This window comes from Copadichromis virginalis, linkage group LG2 (assembly GCF_057382275.1).
Source record: "Copadichromis virginalis isolate Kocher_CV1m ecotype Utaka linkage group LG2, C_Virginalis_male_GT1.1, whole genome shotgun sequence".
Lineage (NCBI taxonomy): Eukaryota > Metazoa > Chordata > Actinopteri > Cichliformes > Cichlidae > Copadichromis > Copadichromis virginalis.
In genome coordinates, this window is record NC_140619.1 from 3,801,308 (window position 1) to 3,824,136 (window position 22,829).

The 22,829-nt window shown below is 39.4% G+C and overlaps 3 protein-coding genes and 1 long non-coding RNA gene across 5 annotated transcripts; 1 reads left to right on the top strand and 3 right to left on the bottom strand.

Moving 5' to 3' along the window:
• Nucleotides 1–3,907: 3,907 nt before the first annotated feature.
• LOC146716820 (uncharacterized) lies at nucleotides 3,908–7,436 on the bottom strand. 2 transcript variants are annotated; one of them, XM_085468560.1, is made up of 6 exons: nucleotides 7,060–7,436; nucleotides 6,643–6,969; nucleotides 5,682–6,035; nucleotides 5,427–5,564; nucleotides 5,273–5,346; nucleotides 3,908–5,170 (listed from the first exon to the last, which is right to left on the bottom strand). In XM_085468560.1, the coding sequence occupies exons 1-6, from the start codon at nucleotides 7,100–7,102 to the stop codon at nucleotides 5,072–5,074; spliced, it is 1,035 nt and encodes a 344-aa protein (XP_085324686.1). In that variant the 5' UTR covers nucleotides 7,103–7,436; the 3' UTR covers nucleotides 3,908–5,071. The 2 variants fall into 2 exon arrangements, with proteins under 2 accessions (XP_085324686.1, XP_085324695.1); XM_085468569.1 differs by lacking the exon at nucleotides 5,427–5,564 and having other exon boundaries at nucleotides 7,060–7,435.
• A 2,162-nt stretch (nucleotides 7,437–9,598) lies between these two features.
• On the bottom strand, nucleotides 9,599–10,334 carry LOC146716821 (uncharacterized). Its single transcript, XR_014922278.1, has 3 exons — nucleotides 10,253–10,334; nucleotides 10,115–10,178; nucleotides 9,599–9,805 (listed from the first exon to the last, which is right to left on the bottom strand). It is a non-coding gene; the product is annotated as an uncharacterized LOC146716821 (long non-coding RNA).
• Nucleotides 10,335–12,073: 1,739 nt separating this feature from the next.
• LOC146716822 (uncharacterized) lies at nucleotides 12,074–16,343 on the top strand. Its single transcript, XM_085468603.1, has 12 exons — nucleotides 12,074–12,229; nucleotides 12,773–12,805; nucleotides 12,902–12,991; nucleotides 13,400–13,471; nucleotides 13,578–13,666; nucleotides 13,775–13,877; nucleotides 14,141–14,243; nucleotides 14,323–14,375; nucleotides 14,484–14,562; nucleotides 14,784–15,256; nucleotides 15,456–15,649; nucleotides 15,758–16,343. The coding sequence occupies exons 1-12, from the start codon at nucleotides 12,179–12,181 to the stop codon at nucleotides 15,900–15,902; spliced, it is 1,485 nt and encodes a 494-aa protein (XP_085324729.1). The 5' UTR covers nucleotides 12,074–12,178; the 3' UTR covers nucleotides 15,903–16,343.
• Nucleotides 16,344–17,477: 1,134 nt separating this feature from the next.
• On the bottom strand, nucleotides 17,478–22,473 carry LOC146716823 (uncharacterized). The gene is made up of 6 exons (XM_085468589.1): nucleotides 22,264–22,473; nucleotides 20,597–21,506; nucleotides 20,232–20,328; nucleotides 19,748–19,858; nucleotides 19,133–19,299; nucleotides 17,478–18,800 (listed from the first exon to the last, which is right to left on the bottom strand). Exons 2-6 carry the CDS (start codon nucleotides 21,502–21,504, stop codon nucleotides 18,497–18,499), a joined length of 1,587 nt encoding a protein of 528 aa, XP_085324715.1. The 5' UTR covers nucleotides 21,505–21,506; nucleotides 22,264–22,473; the 3' UTR covers nucleotides 17,478–18,496.
• Nucleotides 22,474–22,829: the final 356 nt, after the last annotated feature.

A 22,829-nucleotide genomic window follows, 5' to 3' on the forward strand; every position in this document is an offset into this window, starting at 1 on the left:
TAAAGCAGAAAATTAAACATTTGTAACTTAAGTTGACTGCTTCCAGCATATTGTATTTTTTAAAAACCCATCACCAATTTTTCACATTACATAACCAACAGTCACAAAAACATTTATGTGGCAGAGAGCTGTTTCAAACATTGAGACCTGGCCATTATGTTTTTTGTTATATTGTGAATGCTTTGCCATGGATAACACTTCCACTGAGATACCTCTGACAGGGGGCATAATTATCTTTTCACACTGCTCCTATGGTGTTAAAAATCATATGAGTTCCTGTTCTGTCAGTATACCAGCTGAATCCCAGATAATACAGAACAGAGTGGTAATTGATAGTAGGAGAACCAGGGCTCTGGGCAAAATACGATGAAGCTCCCCTGGTTTTTCTTTTTTTTCTTTTTTTTTTTTTTTTTTTCTCTTTGCTTAATGCTTTAATTTAATTATTTTTTTCTTATTTTCTTTTCTTTTAAAATTTGTTTTAATGGTCAGTCACTAGAGAACAAGTGCTGCGAAAAGGCTTGGGACTGTACGTGTTAATTTGAAAGGGTTTACTCCAGTTCTTTAGCTCTCCTCCCTGAAGAGGAGACGAGATGTGAAAATCTCATTAATATGCCTTGGAGTGGAGAAACCTCTTGCTGGATTAGACAAACATGGCTACTTGCGCTGAAGATTGACAACTTCAACAGCAGCACAAAGCCAGCTTCTGCATTATTAAGGTTGTTTGGTGGTCTTGTGCTGTATGTGATCTTGTCCTAGTCCCATTGTGACTTTCTTGACCACTACACGTTTAATAAGTTTTTGTATGGGACGAGATGTGCTCATTACTGAACCAAGCCTCACTCTGCCTCTCTACATGTCCCTGTTGGTGTTCTTCTCTATGGGGTCAGCTCCTTCTAGTTACAATTTAATGAGAAATAATAATCCTTTCAACTCTCACAAGACCATGTGGTTAGCAACAGCTTATCACTGTGGACAATGGTGACAGGTAGAAGAGGAGGAGAAGTGTAGCCACCTGTCAACACTGTCATTAAAATAATAATAATTATTATCATTATTATTATTATTATTATTATCAAAATGCTAATATTAGTAAAATAGTTGTTATTATTTAGAAATCCAACAAAATGCCTTTCATTACATAGATATCTTTTTTTTTTTTTTTTTTTTTGCCTGTCCCGTTTGGCTCTTTTGCATCAGAATTGTTGTCTAAAGGCAAAGAAAGATGCCCAACGGATTTACTTTACCAAACTGACCATCCCAGCCTTGCCGTAATGGTCCATTTGATTCACCTTTTATTGTTTATTTTATTTTCACTTACTGAATACGGGACAGACTTGACTGGGGGAAAGAAGGGGAGAAAGAAAGAGGGAAAGAGAAACAGCTGAGAAGAGGGACGGGGGAGAAGGGCAAAAGACAAAAACCAACAGAACGGGCAGAGAAAAAAAAATGCATATATCAATCACCTGGATCACCTGCTGAGAAAGAAAAAAGAAAGCAAGCAGAAGAGAACAAGAGTAATAGAATAAACAACATCACAATGATATATGGGAATATGACAGTAAATACTAAATATTAAACATTATTGTGCAGCACATAAGATCAACAGAACACAGTGTGCTTTGAGGTAGGAGCCAAAAAGGGTGTAGTTTGTGGGTGTGATCACCCGTGTGTACACCTGTGAGCATGGACGCGCTTGTTTTTTGTTTTTTAAAAGGTTCCTTCATGTAATAATCTGCTAGAGGGTGTGGGGGGGCCACAGCCCCGTCCTCCAGGGCGTGAAGCAGGTGTGGAGGAGATCAAAACTCCAGACATCCAGAGGCCCCCAGAACACAAGAGACCAAGGAAGACCAACAGAGGGGCAGCTGCGCCACTGTCCCGGAAAGAGCTGAGGAGAGTCCCAGATGAGGGCTCACTCAGCAGCCGCGGAGCAGAAGCCAGGGGGAGTTGCAGTGACGCGCCCGTGAGCTCCGCCGGCAGCCAGCTGCGCCTGAGTGACCGAGCCCCAGGCCGAGAGGCCGGGGGCACCCAACCTCCGAAGTGGCCCGAGCGAGCCCCAGGCTCCAGGCCCCGATAAGCGGCCGCCAAGGAGTGAGCCGGTGTGTACCTGGACGCCCATCCCTGGACACAAAGAACCACCAACGCACCGATGTCTGAGGGGGTCCGCCACTGGCAGGGGAAGTGGTGGTAGGGGGAGATAGGCCTCCAAACCTTGGAGGGCCTGAGATGTCCCCAGAGAGGTGGCGTCTGATACCTAACCTGACATATAGACACAGACACACAGATACAAACATCCATTCCCCCCCTCATGCTCTCATATGCACTTACTCCACACTCAACCAACGTGGAGACAGACATAAAGAGACGTTGTACACACGATCACACTCCCCAAGCGTACTCTACAAACCGGGTCTAGGTGCCCCCGCCCCTGGAGGGGGGAACTGCACCCAGACCCAGGTGGTGTTTCCCTTTTCCCTGCGGTGGGGGGAGGCAGACCGCCCCGACTCCGCAGCAGCAGGAAGGCTCCACACTCCAGACCGCAGTCGGACGGCCAACTCCTCCTCCTAGTCCTAGCCCCCCTGCTCCAGCAGGTCGCAGAGAATGGGGGTGAGAGAAGACTCCAAACCTCCCTCCACCCGCTCATTGTAATGTTGATGCATGTGTGTTCTAAGGTGCATTTAAAACCCAGGAGGGCTTGGAGCTACCTGCCAGAGAGCAGCAGGTAAGCGCATAGTCCCTCCTGCTAGCCCTCAATGTCTACGTGTATTTAAAATTGAGAGGTGGGCAATGATGCCAGGGGTGGGGTGTACACCCTGATGGTACTTTGGACTCCGTGTATCGTGCCCACCCCCAAGATCCTATATGTATGTGTAATGAGAGTGTGAGTAATGTGAATGTCTAAGTTGTGGGATAAAATTGAGGCAGAGGCAGCCAGAAGGGGACAGAGGGGGACAGAGGGGGGGGTAGCCTCCTCTGCACCCTGGTGACATACCCCTACTCCAAGGCCCTGCATGTGTGGGTGGTTGTGGTGGAGCGGGAAGAGGGAGGCAGCTGGAGATGGGGAGGGAAGGAAGGGAGGGGCAAGTGACCCCTCCCTGGGGCCAGCTCCCCCGCTGACCCCAGTAGGCACCCCCATACTCCGCGACCCGCCAGGGAAAGGGGGCCCAGGCCCATCCAGACCGGGCCCAGTGCAGCAGCGCCGCCCGGCCCCACAGAGCCCGGGACAGTCCACCCAACCCCACCACAGAGAAAACTGCACCCACCCCACCATCCACTCATCTTCCAGACTACATAAGACAATAAACACCCAGGCTGAGATCTTCCTCCACCTCTCCTGTATCTCCCCCTCCTGCAGAGGGAGCTCCTGAGGAGAGGAAAGCTCCTGCAAGATGTGACAATCTCCCCCACCAGTTGAAGAGCCCCCCAGGTGGCTCGACGCACCGGCGGCACCCTGCTCCAGGGCTGGGCCCCCATGCACCCACCCGCCCACAACCCCAGCAACACACCAACCAGGACCCAAGCCCCCGAGGCCCGGTCCGGGTCCCAGCCCTGGTTTTTCTGCCTGTACTTGCAACAGCCTACATATGCAATGTGGCTACGTGGGAGATCATATGTCAAAGATTTGCATAAGATCTGAAAGCAAGAGTTTTGAGTGACAACGGAATGCACAGCAAACACACCAACATGGTCATCATTGCCAAGAACTTTGTTATCAGCTATAAAATTTACTTTTTACATTTACAAACAACTATTACAATGAAGCAAAAAATGATTCTATAACTGATTAATGTCCACATTTTTTATTTACGCATAGATATGGAAATCGCAGTTGAGGATCATCAGTCAATCAATCAAAGCTTTATTTGTCACAAGCAGGTTGCCCTGCAGTGAAAAAGGAACCCCCCCCCCCCGACCTTACACACATAACACAGACATCACATGGGGTTACAAGTCGGAGATCGGTAGCGTTACAGAAAAGAACACTGAAATGTACACAACAACGGGAGGGTACAAGAGGAAAAAAAGAGACCCCCACTCATGCTGTGCTTTCATGGTAGGACAGCATGAGAACAGGAAACAAAAAACCTCCTCTGCACAAAAAAGCACATGAATGGCCACAGCACAACATTGTGAAAGACATGACAAGCCACAGGGTTGGGTAGGGGATATCATAACACAATAAACACAGTATGTACATCTGATCTGGGACTGCTGCAATCTTTCGACTGCGCCGCCAGCTGACCCGATGTCCACATCATGGGGGAGGTAAGCATCGAAGGCACTAGACACACTGATGCTACCCCACATAGCAGACAGGTCTGGCCCGGATCTGGTGCCAAGCCGGCATTGCTGGCTGACTTCCTGCATAGTAAGTGGTATGTCATCCAGATATGGGCCAGGCCTGGCGTACGTGCCACTGTTTATGTGATAGTATGCCACATCTAGCCCAATTATGGTTTGGTTTATGTGGCCCAGGCTCATGGAAAACAGGTCTGGCCCGGATCTGGCATCAAGCTGGCACTTGTGACTGACTGGTGTCATGGCAGGGTGTATGCCAACCAGATGTTGGCCAGGTCTGGCAATGGCAATTTTAGTTAGAAGACCCAAATGCCACGTTGCAATACTATACTGCTGTGGTAGCCAACATTTCAAATGCAGGTTTGACAAGTTTGCGAGTGCACGCTTTATCCAAAACCTAGTGAAAGGTTTACTCATGTTCACCACCAGGTGTCTGTAGCTCAGGAGGTAGAGCAGGTCACCTGCTGAGGGTAAGATTAGTGGTTCGTTCCCTGAACCCTTTAGTCTGCATGTCAAGAGTGTGAATTTGTATGAATGTAGTTAGGAAGCACTCAGTTTAGAGAAAGTGTGTGTATGATTGGGTGAATGTGGCATGCTGTAAAGAGCACTTTGAGTAATACGGGAGACTAGAAAAGCGCTGTCTGAACAGAGTTCATCATCTTACTTTTGCACTGTTATTATCCAGCACATGTTATTATTACATGGCTTGATTAAGGTACACATTAGGCTGACATCTGGGGCCAAATCCACCATAGGTCCCAAGCACCATACAGGTTTAGTCATTACGCTGTACTTGTATATCTCTTTCCATCATCATAGCTGTCTTAGTCAACCTGAACACAACCACAGTATGAAGCCCTGTATCCTGTGATATCTGAAAAAAATAATATATTTCACAAAAACTGTGAGATGACAAATATATAAAAGGAATAACAGTAGTGTTACAATGTATGTATGTATGTTTAAAATAACTTACCTTCTGATTTAGTTGATTACTAGTGGTCATGGTATAAGTCAGTTGCACTGCTGCAGCACCTGAATTAAAGGAACCTAAAATAAAAATAACATTTACTGAAATTCAGAATATACTGCAAATTAAGTATAAATAAGTATAAAGGAAAACAGATTACCATTCGAACAATTATATTTCTTGTTCTTGATTACATAACTCAGTAAGGCTATAATCATCAAACTTATTGCCAAAGCAGCACACAAAAGAAACACAACTGTGTTGACCACCCGAGAATCACCAAATGACCAAATGTTGTCTGAAAAACAAAACGATCAAACACGAAAGGTTAATCGCTATGAAAACATTTCCTTAAATGTGCCTCCTGAAAACTAGAAATAATCTGAAGATGTATATATTACATAAAGGTTGTTACCTTCAATATTCAATTTTGCTCCATTCCCAAAAATGATATGTCCACATGTTGCCACAGCACAATAGTAGTTTCCAGAATCAGAAGAGCTGATATTGTTCTTTGAGAAGTTGTAGACACATTTTCGAGGAGAATGAACATCAGACTGCCTCTCACATTCATCACCACTGCTTCTATAAACGTAAATCACACTGGGATATGTTTCATCCATTCCTGCTCTGAACCAGTACACATCCTCTGGACATGTATTCTTCTGCAGGTCAGAGAGGACCGAACACTGTAGAGTCACTGAGTCTCCTTGATATATCGGAGCTGATGGCAGCTCTTGAATGACAACGGGGATGTCAGGTTCTGGTCCTGGAAAATAAAACAAAGTATGTACAATTCATTTAAAACCACTGCAAGAATTGTTATTTTTCACAGTCATGAATAAAGCTAAACTTATGCCACCAACTGTCCCTCAAACTTATGTATGATTCTTAACAAAAGTATTTTACCACCCATCATGAAAACAAGAAAACAGAAAAATGTGTCAATCAGCCAAAAACTTGTTTAAAGGCAAAAGTTATATTGTTATTTATTAGACAAACAGCAAACTGAATTCATGTTGTTATACACTCATTTAAGCTGACTTCTGTTCAGGAATGCAAGTAAATAAGATTTGGTATCTTAATAAAATATAGTAAAGTACTTTACTATATTTTCAGCTTTTTTGTAAAACAGTACTTTTAAGAATTCAAGTATAATATTGATATTTTATTATAAACATGCTTCTGCATGCTGGTGCATTTTTCAACAGAGAAACATGAAAAATCATTTTTCTAATAACTAGTAATAACTAGTAAGTACTGTTAATTAAGGGCAGCTATGGCTTAAACCGTACAATGAGAGGTAGTCTAATAAATGTGTTAATCAAAATAAATTCAAAGTTGAGCATCAATAAGGAGAATATTGTGTCATTTACCTTTGACTCTTAGGAAAGTAATATTCCACTTTGTCGTTTTGAGTTCAATCACTTCTTCACAGTAATAGAAGGCAGTGTCATTGAGCTGTGTTTGAATTATATGGAGGACAAATGTTCCTGTTTCCTGCTTTGTTGTAATACGAGGAGTTTCGTTAACAGTGCCCTGATCAAAAGTGTAGGCCGCCCCTAAGACTTCAGGCAGATTTCCAGCAACAACTCGCATCCAAAAAAGTAATCCTGACAAGTTAGACCGGCGACTACACGTCAGAGTCACATCTTCTCCAAGATGAACATTTTTTGTTACAAAGCTTTGGTCATCCATGCATCCTGAAAAAATAAAGACAATCCTTTACATCCAAGTATAAAAGGTAACAATTACTGAAACACAGAGAAAACTGAACACAGATGCATACTTACGCCCAGCTGTGAGTAAAAGAGCTATGCACAATATGATCAACATTTTCTGGTTCAGACCTCAGTTAAAATTAGATTTCACTGCAAGATGATTAATCTTAATGTGGTTTTATCAAATGGGAGGGGACAATGAGATGGGAGGGGACAATGAGATGGGAGGTAACCATTTTAAAACAATCTGATTGGTCTGTAATAATGTTGGCCGTAAAGTTAAATGTTAAGTTAAAATTATCTCATTGTCTCCAATGAACATACACGACACTAGCAGTCATCACAAGAGTCACAAATAAAATTCTAGAATAGATTTCCTGTCCAAAATTTTCAGCCATGTTATAAAGAGAAAAGCTCCAAGACATCAGCTTTTGCTTAGATGCTCTATTGGGCCAGAAAAAGGTTACCAGAAAATGGCAATTGTGCAAAACTGTATCTAAGATTTTACATTATAATTTATGATATACTTTTTGAGCATTGATAAATGACGTCTTTGAGAGTAAACACAACATGACCAACACACCAAAACACGAAGTATGGTTGACAAAACAGGTTCTGTGACAATCGTATGTCCAGAGTAAAAATAGCATTTTGTGATTGTGCTGCAATACTGTTTCAGTCAAATTCTCCAAACTGCAAAAAGCCTAGAGAAAATACTGTTAGTGATATATCAGTGTGATATATCAAAAGACAATGTTGTTCCACTTATTTTGCACTAAACCAAACACGTGAGGATTTATATGAAGTCAGACCTTTCTCTTTCTATATTATTGTCATGTTTTGCTGTGCAGCAGGCAGGATGTAGGACCCAAATGCAGGATTTGGAGACTGAATTATAAACTAAAAGCAGTAGCTTTATTGCTGGGGAAAAACTTGAAATGCAAGAAAGGTAAACTAGAAACGCAAACACAAAACTCAAACTAGGAAACTAGAAAACAAAACCTGAGGGAGCCTGAACATTACCATAAACACAGAGGAAAAACACACCATGGTGACGACACCACGGTGAGCAGGGGAACACTGAGGACTAAAATACACCGGCAGGATAATGAGAGGATGGGGAACAGCTGGGACTACTCAGACGAAACAAGACACGGGAAAAGCAAAACTCAAAACACTGAACACAGGACAGGATCTATCAAAATAAAACAGGAAACACACAACAGGCACAGAGGCACGGACCTGATGCTAAACAAAGGGAACGTGAAGCACAGGGACAGGAGTGACATGAGACATGACTGACTGGGGAACAAGAAAATAAACATAAAGACAAAACTTAACCTACACTAAACACGAGGGGCATGGGAACAAAACCCAAGAACTAGAAATCAATAAATACTAGAGAACTTAGGGAGCTAGAAATACAAAACAGAAACCCAAAAACACCAACGGTGATAAACAATGGTGAAGTCAAAAACTTATATAATGACACAAAAGGCTGGGTCACCGACACAGGACCGTGACAGTTATCATTTAGCAATAAACTGTTTGCATTATTATCCTTTGCTGTATCACACTCTTTGGGATTATCATCAATTAATGTTTACTTCCAGTGATGGATGGAGGAAATTTTTACTGCAGACAAAAACATTTTAAACAGCTTATTTTCTAACCAGACATCGCAGTGGCGGACAAGAAGAGAAAGAAGGCCATAGTGATAGATGTAGTTGTTCCAACCAATATCAGGAAGAAAGATGGTTGAGATATACCAAAAAGACTGAGAGAGGAGCCAGAGCAAATGTGGAGAGTGAAGGCAACGGTTGTCCCCATGAAGCACCCAAATTAGTGATCTCCAAAGCGGGAGAGTGGCTCCAACAGATCCCAGGAACGACATCCAAGATCTCTGTCCAGAGAAGTGAAGTCCTAGGTGCATCATATTGTAACTATACATTAAAATTCAGAAATTCCCAACAGCCAGACAACCCAGACTCTATATAGTTTGATGTCTTGTGCACCCCTAAATTTTATGTAGTGTTGTGTCAAAGTCCACAATAGGACATTGGAGGCCTAGCTGTTTGCATCCCATTGGCACCTTGTGTTTTTTTGCCTATATATATAGTTTTTTTTTTTAATTTGCTGATTTATTTATTTTCAAAATCACTTTTTAACTTTTGTTTTCAGGGCTGGTAAGGTTTAGGAGATTAAAAAGATTTTGTTTTGGGTTAAAACATGGCCCTTCTTCCCAGAACTCCTCTTTGTTGACATATGATAAAAGATAAAAGTGAAGGATCAATCGCAATAATCACATAACGCTGTGTCAGGATACGTTAGATTACAGTCACAACTTAGCAGCTTTAATGCAACACACCATGCAGCTTTATTGTTTATTAGGTTATGGAACTATTTTTATTGAGCACCGAAGTGCAGAGCAAATATTTATTCAAAGTTTACAATGTCTCTGTCAAAGTGCACAGGTAAGCCTTGTTCACATCTAATAGCAATTTTTCTGGTGTAAGAGTTCCCACGGTACTCACAGTGGCCTGGCCTTCCCCCTTTTAGTTTACAGACAACAATGTCAAAAGGTTTTGTGCTTTTGGTCATCTCACCATATGGCTCTCCTGCACGGTCACAAATGGGTTTCACTAGACTTGTCGGCAGTTTTAATGCGTCTACTAGCTATCACGCTGGTACACCTGTCAACACTCATCCGCTGAAAAATATGCTGATTTATAAACTTCTGGTAACGCTCAGTGATGTTAGCATTTACACAGAGTACAGTGGCAGAAAGCAGCAGCACAAACTGGGTCCTCATGGCTCCCTGTTGAAGAAAATGTGAAAAAAAATATTTTAGACAATTTGTCACATCTGAGATGAGGACTGAGTAAAGGCAAACATTTACTCAATTTAGTTGTAAATTGACTGGATATTGTTCATATTGTTGTTGTTGTTATTTTATTAAAATGCACAGTGATCATATTAAACCATATCAACAAATAAACCTCTTGGAGATTTTAGCAATCATAGACTCTCTAGATATATACTCCCGAGGGAAAAGTAAAATTTTAAATAAAGTCATATTTAACTTGTGTGTAATGGCAGAGAATTCTGAAAAAATGAAGAAACAAACCTTCCGAGTTTAAATCAGAAACTTTGTCAGGTCTCTCAGTTCTCCCGTTGTTAAGCTTGTGAAGCTTAAATGGAAAACAATAAAAAATATATGTAAAAATGTTACAATATCAATACCACATTACAGAGAATAACTTACCCGTATCAAGACCACAGTGACAGTGATGGGTGTCAAGTCTGCTCAATCATTTATAGAACTCATTTTGAACTTTGATTTCTTGGCTCAGCAATACATGGGGAGGGAGTTCTAGATAAAATAATTCATTTGGGTAAAGGGACAAGAAGATAACAGTGTACTTTTTTCACTTTTTGGGGTGCTCTACAATTACACCAAGCCCCCTCAGGACTGGTACTTAAAATATAAGTTTCTCCTGATTTTAGTCACCAGATAAAAAGGCAGTAATGATCAACTTTTGTTATATATCAGACTATTGTTTTCAAAGAATAAAATCAAATGAAAATTAAAGTGCGAAGGTAAGAAGAATGAAGGGTGTGTAGTCAAGTACTATTAACCAGTACAGCCAAACATAAGTCATGTTCAGATGTGTATTTTAATTTCAAATGGTTGAGCAAATTTGGTTTCTTATGCAGTTAATACTTAACCTAAAAGAACAAAGCACAAATCGACAACATTTACAATAATTTTAATAAAGCCATTAAAAATCAACATAGCCTGACCACAAAAACATCTGTGGGGAAGAACAAACATACACCTCCTGCTTATATAAAGGTTTGCAATGTTTGGTGTTAAGGGTTATATTAACAGGAAAGAAGGTCGTAGGTACATTAGAACTGATCCAAATATTTGCTGATCATAGTTCAGTTTCAGTTTGAGTAAATGATAAAATGTTTACATTCCCAGTGGACTGTAAACATTTCTGACCTAAATCAAGAATAACAGCTTACACAGAACTGTATTTTATATGTTTATACTGTACTTTATATTCAGTATTTCTGACAACAAATGTTCTCCACTTCTTTTTAGTACATTTTCCACACGTTTATCTATTTACAGTGGTTCGTTCAAATTTGTTTAAGTACAGGTTGTGAATGAAGGGAAGAAGAAAAAATACCCCCAAGAAGCAGGTTATGAGCACAATAATAACAACATCTTGGTGCTATTTATTTATGTTTACATTGAATTCCATGCTCCACTTCTTTATAGATTCAGATTCAAGCTTCAAAAGAGAGGGCTTTAGGTCTCTTCCTGTGTCTTTAGGGGACGATCTGATTTCCTCGTGTCAGCATTGTTCCCACATCATCATAATTAATGTTGTTCCAGGTTCAACATTGCAAGTGACCAATCACCTTCTTGTGACGTCATTCCTTTGCGACTTCGAAATACCCGCCTTCGAGTATTTCGAAATACAAGTGAAGAAGCGAAAAACCGCCGCCTGTCCGCCGAATTTGAAGTCAATTTAGGATACTTTCCTTTAATAAACGGTAAGCATTATACATATGTTCCTCACTTGGCTTGCTGTTTGTTTGCTAGCGATAGGCTACTTGACGACAGCATTAGCTAACCAGTGTTCCCCAACTTTTTGGGTGTTTCGTGGTCCGGGGGTTGGGTCAGGCAAAATTGCAGTAGCTTCCCTGATCATTTTACAAACATAAGTGAAGAGAATCTGGACTAAAAGGCCTAGACTTATGGTTGTGTGCTGAATCTATGAATCAAACTATCACCTGGAAACATAATTAACTGGTCCATAGCTGTGAAACTGGACATGAGTTCTTGATTCTATGGAGATTAACAGTAATCCAGAAATTTACAAATTTGTCCTGGTACATCGCGTAAATGTTGTCCCTGGGACATCATGTAGAAGTTGCCCTGGGACATCGTGTAGATGTTGTCCCTGGGACATTGTGTAAATGTTGTCCCTGGGAAATCGTGTAATTGTTGTCCCTGGGACATCGTGTAAATGTTGTCCCTGGGACATCGTGTAAATGTTGTCCCAGGGACATCGTGTAAATGTTGTCCCAGGGACATCGTGTGATAGCTTGTAAATAATGGAATGAAAATTATTGATTGTTATTAACTTGTGAAAAAGAAGTGTAACAAATCCACATGTTATGTTCTTACACCCTTACAGAAACAGTGACTCCTTCACAATGTCAGGTAAATGTCAACTCATGTTGAATAATCAACCAATCAAGCCTTTTATTATCACATGCAATGTTACACGTACAACTGCAATGAAAATTTCACCCCCTTCTGACCATACATATATTGCTTAAACATCACATTGGGAAGACAGGTCGGAAACAGTTAGGAAGGTCAGAAAACAATTTAATTAATAGATGAGGGGAGAGGAGGAGAAAAAAGAACTACAACCAGACAAAGCTCCTAGAAGACTGAAATGGATGATGGTTGCAGCATGCAAAAAGAAAATGATATCTGTTAACTACAGCATATGCTTTCTCACAGATTACCTTGTGGGAGTAGCTGGACCAAACTCTATTGGTATTTCAAGTTTGAAATCCCTGTTTGACCAGACTAACATTTCAGATGAGGTACCTCTTGACATAAAAATCCTTTTATGTTGTCATAAAACTAATGTTAAATTCTGCTTTAAATACACTTTATTGTACAATTTACTTAATGAATCGTGTTCCTTAGTTCTGTTTTTATTTATATGTATTTATTTATTTGTTTTATAAGGTAATAGATGGCCTAATCTATTTGCAGTGTGAGGTATGTTGAAAAGCTTGTTTGATCATAATGACATAGCATGTTTATGTTTTTTGTAATGTACTTGAAAACATAGGTGTATTTATGTTATTTTTATAGAATTTCCCTCACATTTATCCAATACCAAGCCAAATCACTGGAAAAATTTTGGATGGGTCCACAAGAGCACAAAGTGCATACTTTTTGAAGGTATGACTTGGACTTGGACTATGTTCTTATTACAAAGGGTTTATAAGTTGCCACTATAAACAAACAGCATTTTCCAAAATTGAAGCCTTGTCAGAAGAACCTGAAAAATACCTTTCTGAAACCTTTTCTGTGTAAAGACTTGTTCAAAAGCAATGCACACAGATTAAAACATTTCTGTCTTGGCCAACTGATAAAGAACACCAAAAATTGAGTGGTGCGTGTTGAGTCTGTGGTCTTGATTTGTTTTGTACACACTATAGAAATTAATTAATGTAAACCAAAAATGACACTTTCTATATGTTTGTGTATCTGCAGAATTAATTACAAGTCTCACCTGACAAGCTTTTGCAGTTTTGCAGTGTCATTCTTGACAGAAAAACATACTTGTCACATTATTTTTATTTCCAGAAAAACATCTTTCAGATGTATGAGAAATTGATTGGAGCCTGTCTGGAAAACGGCAGCCACTGGACCTTGTTTGTAAGTTGCACAGATTTTGCACTCTCTAGTGCATGATACTTTTCAGTGTCCCTCATTAGGAAAGCTCAAGGCCCAAGCCTACCATATCCATCTTTTTACAAAACAGTTTTGTGACATACCCAAGAGGACCATAGTCTATATGAATTCATTTGGCGAGTCGGAGGTCAGAAAAAGTGCGGTGTTGAAAAACTGGAGGTAATTAACATATTTAACATAACATATTTAATTTAATTGAAATCATTACCGAACGTGGTTATTGATTTCTCTATATGCTTTTTATTTGTAATAACTGCGATCTCTCAGCTCATTTGCTTCAGCAAGAGGCTGCGCTGGAGAGTGGACCTTGTCACATGTGAGCCACCCACATCAACAGGATGGGAACTCATGTGGAGTGCATGTCATAATGGTACTGAAAACTATAGCTTTAACCTATATAAGTAATGTTTACATTTTTGCCTATTCAGTTTTTAAAGCCTTAGAGGCAGGATGGTAAAATCTCAATTTTTTTTGTAGATTGAACCATTTCAGCAGTAATGCTTTGCTTTGGTTGCTCTGTTTTTTTTTTTTTTTTCTCGGGGGGGGGGTTAAAAACAAACAAACATTTCTTTGTTAATCTAATTCTTTTTGTTCTTTTTTTTTTTTTTTTTTTTCTTCTTTGTCAATTATTAGTTTGCCCAATCTCTCATTGACGGTAAAACACAAGTGGAGGAGTACAACACTGAAATCACAAAGCTCAGGTCCCGACTTTGCCACTACTTATTTTCCTCAATAGGTAAAGATAAAATTAGCTGCCTTCTTTTTCTCTAACATTGGAAAATGTAACTTGTACTTAAACAAATTATATTTTGCAGATCGAACTAGGAAGTGCAGTCAGTGCTGGTGTGTGATTGCAGCCAAAGACCGGGTACACTATGACATGTCCTTAGCCATATAGATTGTTTATTTAATGGACTTTGTTCATTTGTTTTTTGTTTGTTTATTTCTTCTTCTTTTTTTTTTTTTTAATTCACAGGTGCAGTGCCAGAAATGTGGTGCATACAAGCACATGCGTTGTTCAAAGTCTGTTTGTGGCATCTGTATCTTCTGTGAGAGTAAGTCACAATATAACTAAACAATGTCCAAAAATGTTTAAAGTGAATTTTTTTTTCGTAATTTTGCCTTTGCACACCAGGACTGTGTAATTAAAGTGGACGTTTCAAGATCCAGTTTTTACACAAAACTATTTTAGACATAACTGTGTCGTATTGTGGGGATTTCTCTTCACAATTAAATTGATATAGTGCTGTTTATATCATTCTTCTTTATGTAACAGCACAGTGCAGCACAGCAGAGGGAAAGGAGTTGTGCAGCATAGTGGGTGGCTATACAGGAGGAGCAATAGAAGTAGCCAGTGAAGAATGTCATCAGGGAAAGCATCAGGCAGCGAATGACAAAGGAAAAGTTCCTAAGGGAGAGAACATCTGCAGCAAATCGACAAGTAACAGTGAGATAGGAAGACTGACAGTCAGAGATGAAGGTACACAGACTGAAGACAAAGAAAAAGAAACAGAAGTGTACGGCACAAGTCTGAGTACAGATAATGCTGCTGCTGATGATGTTGACAGGATCGATGCAGATACAGAATTCCAAACTGATTCAGAAGGAACTAGTACAGTTTACAGAGTGCATGGTCGCTTATCTGTACCAAGCTCAAAAAAGAAAACCTACACAATAACAGAAGACGAGATCAAGCGCAGAATCAATGCAGAGAACATGTCAGTTCATGTTTTCAGAGGTTTGATTGGGGTAGGTATACATTTCGTGATTTTGATGTCACCTGAAATAAATCCGGGTTACTCGTATCAATGAAGTGACAATGTGGCTGGAAATTGTGCATTTGCTGCAACATATACACAATTACACCATGTAAACAAAAGCATTTAACTTTGTGCGCGTGTGTGTGTCTCTCTCTGCTCTTTTGGTGTTTGCACTTTTTCTTTTTTAGGGCCGTAAAGCCAAACTGCCCGCAATGATTCTTGACAGGCCTAAGAAGGCCAAAACTAAAGTAACAGTGTTTAGTGTTCTGAGTGAAGAGGAGGCTGGGGAGCTAGCCCTCGGGTTTGCCGGAAGATTGGCCTGCGATGTCACAACAGACATGGCCTGTAAAGGCATCGACCATTCAAGTGCTGATATGACAAAGTAAGTTAGTAAAACAATATGAAAGTTGTATCTTTTTTGGTATTATTTGTCATTTCCCCGTATTTGGGTTATTGGTGTAACATTGTTAATCTTACTTTCTAATAACAGACAGACTCTTCTCAAAATCCAACACAATCTTAAACATGAGCTGACTGATTCCTCAACCTTCAGTTTGCTGACACACACCTTTGGCCCCGCTGCACTGGATTCTGTCATTTCATTCCTGTGTGAAAAACTTGATCTTGTCTCTTAAATAATGAAACCTTTTGTGACTTTTGTTTGTTCTGTAAATCAGAATCTTGAAAATTGTTCACTGTTGTTCTAAGTTTGTGTTAACTATTTGGCAAAAATGATTGGTTCCTAATCCAAACAGCATAATGACTGTTCTAACACATATCTTAAAAATGCTACAAAGAAAGAAAATTATCACATATGTTTCAATATGAATGTAATTGTGTCACACTCGGTTTGTAGTAGCTTTCCTGTTTTATTTTGAGTTTTGGTATGTTTACACTGTTATTTTTATTTCCCGTGTGTTCGTCTTCCCTTATTAGTTTTACTGTATTTAATTAGTCTGATTTAATAACTTATAATTATTTACTTTCCAGTGTGTATATATGCTCCTCGTTTGGATTATTGTTTGTTTGAGTTCTGCCTGTCTTTTCTATTAAAGATTTGGACTTTTGGACTATTAGTGGACCTCGTAGGTTTTTATTCTGTTCAATTGGTAATTGACTGGGTTTAATTTAGTGGCCTGGAAAACAGGCCGGAGGGGTCTGGTCATTTTAACCCCCTAAGACCCGAAATCTTCCATGGCATGCATTTTTAATTTCTCTTTGATATTTGGGCCGATTGGAACCCGATGAATGTAAAAAGAAAGAATTACCAGGTTTTGTTTTTTTTTTTACCTAATTTTTGTTTCTGAGAAAAATGAGAGCCACATATGAGGACATTAATTTGAAATTTCGATAGAACAGTTGCAGTATAATGTCCTCATAACTGTATATCAGGCACTTGTTGATCAAGATTTAGTATTTTGGTCTAAATAACCCAAAATGTGATGTCCACATGTGTGGACGCCAGGCTGGAGTAAAGTGTTAGAGCTATTTATACCTATGTAAACTTTTATACACTGGTTTTTACCTGTCTTGTTTCAGAAAGGTTTAAAAGGGTAATGTCCACAGTTTGTTTATTTATTTGTTTGAATTCAACATATTTTATTAAAGTAATTGAGCTTGAACACAGAAAAAACTGAATCAAATAATCATAAAATCAAATCACTTGCACTATACTGAAGTCTAATCTACTCTGAGCTAATGCCGGTTTCCAACACTAATGATCGGGTGAAGGAGAGAGATGAGGGTGTGCACGGCCACTGGTGCTCTTATCCCTGTTCTTTGTGATACAATCCAACAGGAAAGCAGTCAAACCCTTGGACATTAGCCAAGTTAACGTTCACAAATATATACACACAGAGGAACTCTGAGCCCCAATGTCAGCATTAGCACAAACATGCCACTTCATACCAAATCTCAGTGTGAGGTCAGGTGTTAGTCTCATTCCATTATTCTGGCTATATTTTCTTACTCATTACTATTAAACTTATACTTAAGACTAACTATTAACAAAATCACACCCCAATAACTCTGTTATTACACTTTGTATTTAATCATAAAAAGGCTGGATGTTGAAACCTTTTACTTCTATTTTGTATGAGCCAGGATTCTCAACAGCTGATACTCTGTCCAAAAAGTGACAGGTATCGTTTTATGGAGCAAAAAACTTAAGAGCGCATATTTTATAAATAATACCAACAATTACAAATGCAGACCTTTAATAGTAATAAGTAATCCTTTATTTATAATGCATAGCAATATAAAAATAGTAACATATGAAAATATTACAATGGGCACAGATGAATTTGTATCAAAAACAGCAACCAAGCCAAAGTAATGAATAACACACATAAATAACAACTGCTTGAGAGAGCAAACAATTTCTTTTCAACTGTTCCTTGGCAGAAAGTTAAGACAGCTATTCAGCTTTAGGTTTCAATAAACAGAAGTAATGGATGCAGTCCCTTTGAAATGTCACACAAAAGTCTACTTGTGCATATACTTAGCTTTAACTCTTCTCTTTTTTGTTTTGTATTCCAAAAGGTTTTCATTTTCTCCAGAGGATGTCTCTCTTTCAGTGGTTATCGACTGTTCACATTCATTTTCACAGACTGTTGGAATGTCGATGCTGGCCGAACGTTTCTTGCTAGAATACAATGGCCTAATTTTGCGTGCATTATCTGTCGTCTTTATTTCGTACTGGCATATACTTTTGCCTACTTGTTTTGTTTTTAAGACATTTGTATGCAGTTCATCTATCATTGGAGTAATACCCTCTGGAATGAATGCCCACTGTTTAACTGTGTCTAAAACAGCATTTCGTTTTCCAACTGCATCTTCTGTGCATTTTTTGTCTGTGCTTTCAACTACAGGAGTGTCATTCAAAGTTGATAGAGGACTTTTCAGAGAGTTTTTCATTTGTTTAAAATGGCTACAAGCCACCTTCAGGCAAGCACATGTGTTATAGTGAGAGAACGTACAACAAGTGCACTGAAGTGTTTCAGCCGATGCAAAAAAACACAGATTTCCAAACAAACTTGGCATTTTTATCACTTTCAAGTCCTCACAGTGTACAAAGTAATGCCTTTCTTTCACTGCAATTCTTGCCAAGGTAGAAATGTCTGTTTCCATGTTTGGATAGATGTCATTGTCAGCCTCTGCTAATTTTGCAAGTAACACTAGATGCTTGCAAAGAAGTCCTCGTAAGCCATATGTACAGTTGCAGTAGGACTCAACAGGGCAGACATCCATACACCATGTCTTCTCTTGACTCAGATGGGACTTGATATGCATTAACTCCATGGCTGTTCTTGACTGTAATTTTAAGAGCCCAACCACTTTCCATCAGTCTTGAAGCAGAGTCTGAAACTTGAGACAAGGTGTCAGCAAACCTGTTTTTCATGCGGCCCACATCTTGCAGGGTTTTTATGACTGAGAAGTAGTCGTCGGCCTTCCCTAGGAGCACTTCAATCAGATCATCCAGACGCCTATTCTTGTAGCCAGATAAAAACTGGTATTTCAGGCGGTGGAAAAATCTGAAAAACAGTTATTTGAAATGATTAGTAACTGTAATTGAAGGAATTTAAAGTTTTAATCAAGACTGTATTATTTTTTTAAAAATTGGAATACCTATTGCACACGTCTTTTATAAAGGAATGCTCTGTGCCGGTTTAGCTGATTTAGGCAAATCCACCTACTCTGTTTTTTGTTGTGATAACATAAAAAACGCTGCTAGAATTTAAAGGATTTGCCTAAAACCTGTTCTGGCAATGACATGACGAACCTACTCAGTTTAGCCTCTTGGATTAAAGCATAATATCTTTTTTTCAGCAATACAATTGAATGAGGTCAAAATAATAAATCATACCTTTCAATCACATTGTTTGTTTCAGAACGAGCGTGACTGAAGCGACGGCCGTAGTCACACCACATGTGGCCAATGCCTTCCCAGTGCTTCTGAAAATACTGGCACACCAAAGGGTATTGCTTAAATGTCTGGCAGAACTCTGCTGATGTGGCTTTAAAGTCGTCCTCCTAAGAGAATTGGATGCAACAGAATATATTTCAATCCATTTAACAGACCTATTGAAATCTTTAATATTATGTATTGAAGCCCTTTTCCTTTTATTGAATAACATTAAGAATTTTAAGTTATTAATAATATGTCGTGTTTTTGTATTAAGAAGCAATTATTTCTTCCCTTACAATGGCTAAGAAGGAACACTAAACCTATAAGCATATTTGGTTTCAGCATCTGTCTGTGAAAGAATCCCACTCACAAGTTCTACTGCACAGTGGGTGACACAATGATGTTCTGCACAGCTTAAGTACTTGTTTTGATAAGCAAGATAAGAAGCCAGTTTTAGAAATTGTTTCAAAAATCTATTTTGTATCTCTCTGTAACTTTTTTTAGCAACTGAAAGTTATTATGCTCTTAGTGTAATCAAGAAATCAAAATGTGAAATAGACAAATTACACTTACAGATGTGCAAGCTTTCAGCTTACAAAAGAAAGAAATGATTTCATTTCTCTTTTGGGTGTTAGAAAGCCCATGGACCCCGGACTCTGATTTTGAAAGCCATCGATTAACAGCCTGTGAATGTAAGAGAAAAAAAGTTAATCTGGAGAGAGAGACAGAGGAGCAGCTGTACAAAAAGCATAAAAGAAAGCTGACGTCCAAAAATAACTTTGTCACTCACTGGACAAGAGGACCTGTGCATTACAGAAATCAACCAGGCAAACATATTTTTAAATGTCAAAAAGAGCTTTGGGAAGCAGCCACCAGAAGATGAGTGCACTGTGGTCTTAAATGGATGGACATAGTCACTCAACATTTTATCCCTTTATATTCATTAACCTGAGTAGGTGAATATCACAATGAGGCAAATCATAACAACAGGACCCTGTTGTAAAAATGTGTTTCAGGTGCATCTTAGACAACGTGAAAAGAAAACAATGTGGTTTACCTGCAAGACATGGTACCAGCATAGAAGGATAGCTGACTCTGGAAAAACCTTCTGCAAAGCATTTATTTCCGCAAAGTCTTTGTCAACCATAAATGCTCTACAGAAAAAAAGAAAACACTAAATGAGATTAAACAGTATGAAAATGTTTTTGCTATCTCAAAGCACCACTTCAATGCCAAATTAAACATTTCAACTCACAAGTAGATATATAAAATACTGCATACAGCCTATAGGAATAACTTTAACAACTGGAAAGGAAAGTTTTTTGCAGCCCATGCTGCAGCTATAGCATTAGATTCTGGCATGTTATAACTTTTTTGAAAAGGAATTATTTCAAAATCAATAGCTGTCAATGTATTATTTACCTCGGGGAAGTTGGGAAATGCTCACAAACTATTCCAAGAACAGTTTCCAGGGTTTTCTGACTTTCGTTGCTGACAATAGCATAGGCCACAGGGACTCCATGCCCATGATCATCTCTTACAACAAGTGTGAATAAGGGAAATGAATACTGGTTAACGCAGTGCGTGGTGTCAACAAATACTAACTGTTTTGCATAGTTCTCCATGTTTGATTTCATTACAGGTGTCTGCAAAACAATCATTAGTTCTTGGTCAGATGTGTATGGTTGATAGAAGAGAACATGTTCTTGATGTTTTCCATTAAGTAAGGTATGTACACTTTGACTGTCTCCACAGTTAAAGTGCTTCTTCCTCATCATGCAGGTTCTAACACTGTCAATGTCACGTGGTGTGACAAAATGCTCTCTGTTGTGAAGATCTCTGTGTCCATGTTCTTTGGCCCATTTATGACATTCGGTTAGTATGATGGCTGGCTTAGTTCCAAGGGAAAGCAGTTCCTCAATCTTCCTCCTTAAATCACTGGAAATATTGTTGAAATGTGCGTCTTTTGGGTCCGAAGGATCATGCCCATCATGCTTATCATATGTACGCTGCACGATGACTGTGTGGTCTTTCCAACATTTGAGTACTTTAAATGAAACATAGGCCTTACAGCCCACTGCTCTGTAGCTGTTTCGACTTTTTCCCCCAGCTCTGATGCAGTTGAATTTGTAATAGTCTCTTTTCCTGTCTTTACCTGAGGCAACATTTAAACATTTATAATGTCCATGAAGGGTTAATGAGTTCAATTTTTCTAACACAACACTGAATGGGTCCTCCTGGCATTGTGACACATGCACACAAAGTTGTGTGTCTTTTCCAGTTCTTTTTTTTTCGTCATTCAGAACACTTCTTCTAATTATGTCGTCCATTTCTGGTGGAAAAATAACGAAGGTTTAATTAGTCAATATTCATTAATTCATTTTAACTTGTTGTGGGGTTTTTTGCAATACAATGTAAATATTAAATATAATATTAAAAAAAATATATATATATAAAATAATATAAAACAAACAGGGGCTAAAAGAAGCTAAACTTTTATATGGTATGTCCCAGGGACAACATTTACGCGATGTCCCAGGGACAACATCTACGCGATGTCCCAGGGACAACATCTACGCGATGTCCCAGGGACAACATCTACGCGATGTCCCAGGGACAACATCTACGCGATGTCCCAGGGACAACATTTACACAATGTCCCAGGGACAACATCTACACGATGTCCCAGGGCAACTTCTACATGATGTCCCAGGGACAACATTTACGCGATGTACCAGGACAAATTTGTAAATTTCTGGATTACTGTTAATCTCCATAGAATCAAGAACTCATGTCCAGTTTCACAGCTATGGACCAGTTAATTATGTTTCCAGGTGATAGTTTGATTCATAGATTCAGCACACAACCATAAGTCTAGGCCTTTTAGTCCAGATTCTCTTCACTTATGTTTGTAAAATGATCAGGGAAGCTACTGCAATTTTGCCTGACCCAACCCCCGGGCCACGAAACACCCAAAAAGTTGGGGAACGCTGGTCTAGAGAACACTGGTTAGCTAATGCTGTCGTCAAGTAGCCTATCGCTAGCAAACAAACAGCAAGCCAAGTGAGGAACATATGTATAATGCTTACCGTTTATTAAAGGAAAGTATCCTAAATTGACTTCAAATTCGGCGGACAGGCGAATTGACTTCAAATTCGGCGGACAGGCGGCGGTTTTTCGCTTCTTCACTTGTATTTCGAAATACTCGAAGGCGGGTATTTCGAAGTCGCAAAGGAATGACGTCACAAGAAGGTGATTGGTCACTTGCAATGTTGAACCTGGAACAACATTAATTATGATGATGTGGGAACAATGTTGACACGAGGAAATCAGATCGTCCGTCTTTAGGTCCCCTAAGACAGCGGTCCCCAACCTTTTTTGCGCCACGGACCGGTTTATGCCCGACAATATTGTCACAGACCGGCCTTTAAGGTGTCGCGGATAAATACAACAAAATAAAACTAGTACCGGCACCGGAAAAAATAAGATTTATTCATAACACACGTGAAAATACCCAGGAAAACCGAGTTAACGATAAAAACAATAACAAAATAACGCTGAAAACCGATAAAAACCCTGAAAACTATACATTTCACACCTGAGCCTCTACTCTCGCGGCCCGGTACCAAACGACTCACAGACCAATACCGGTCCG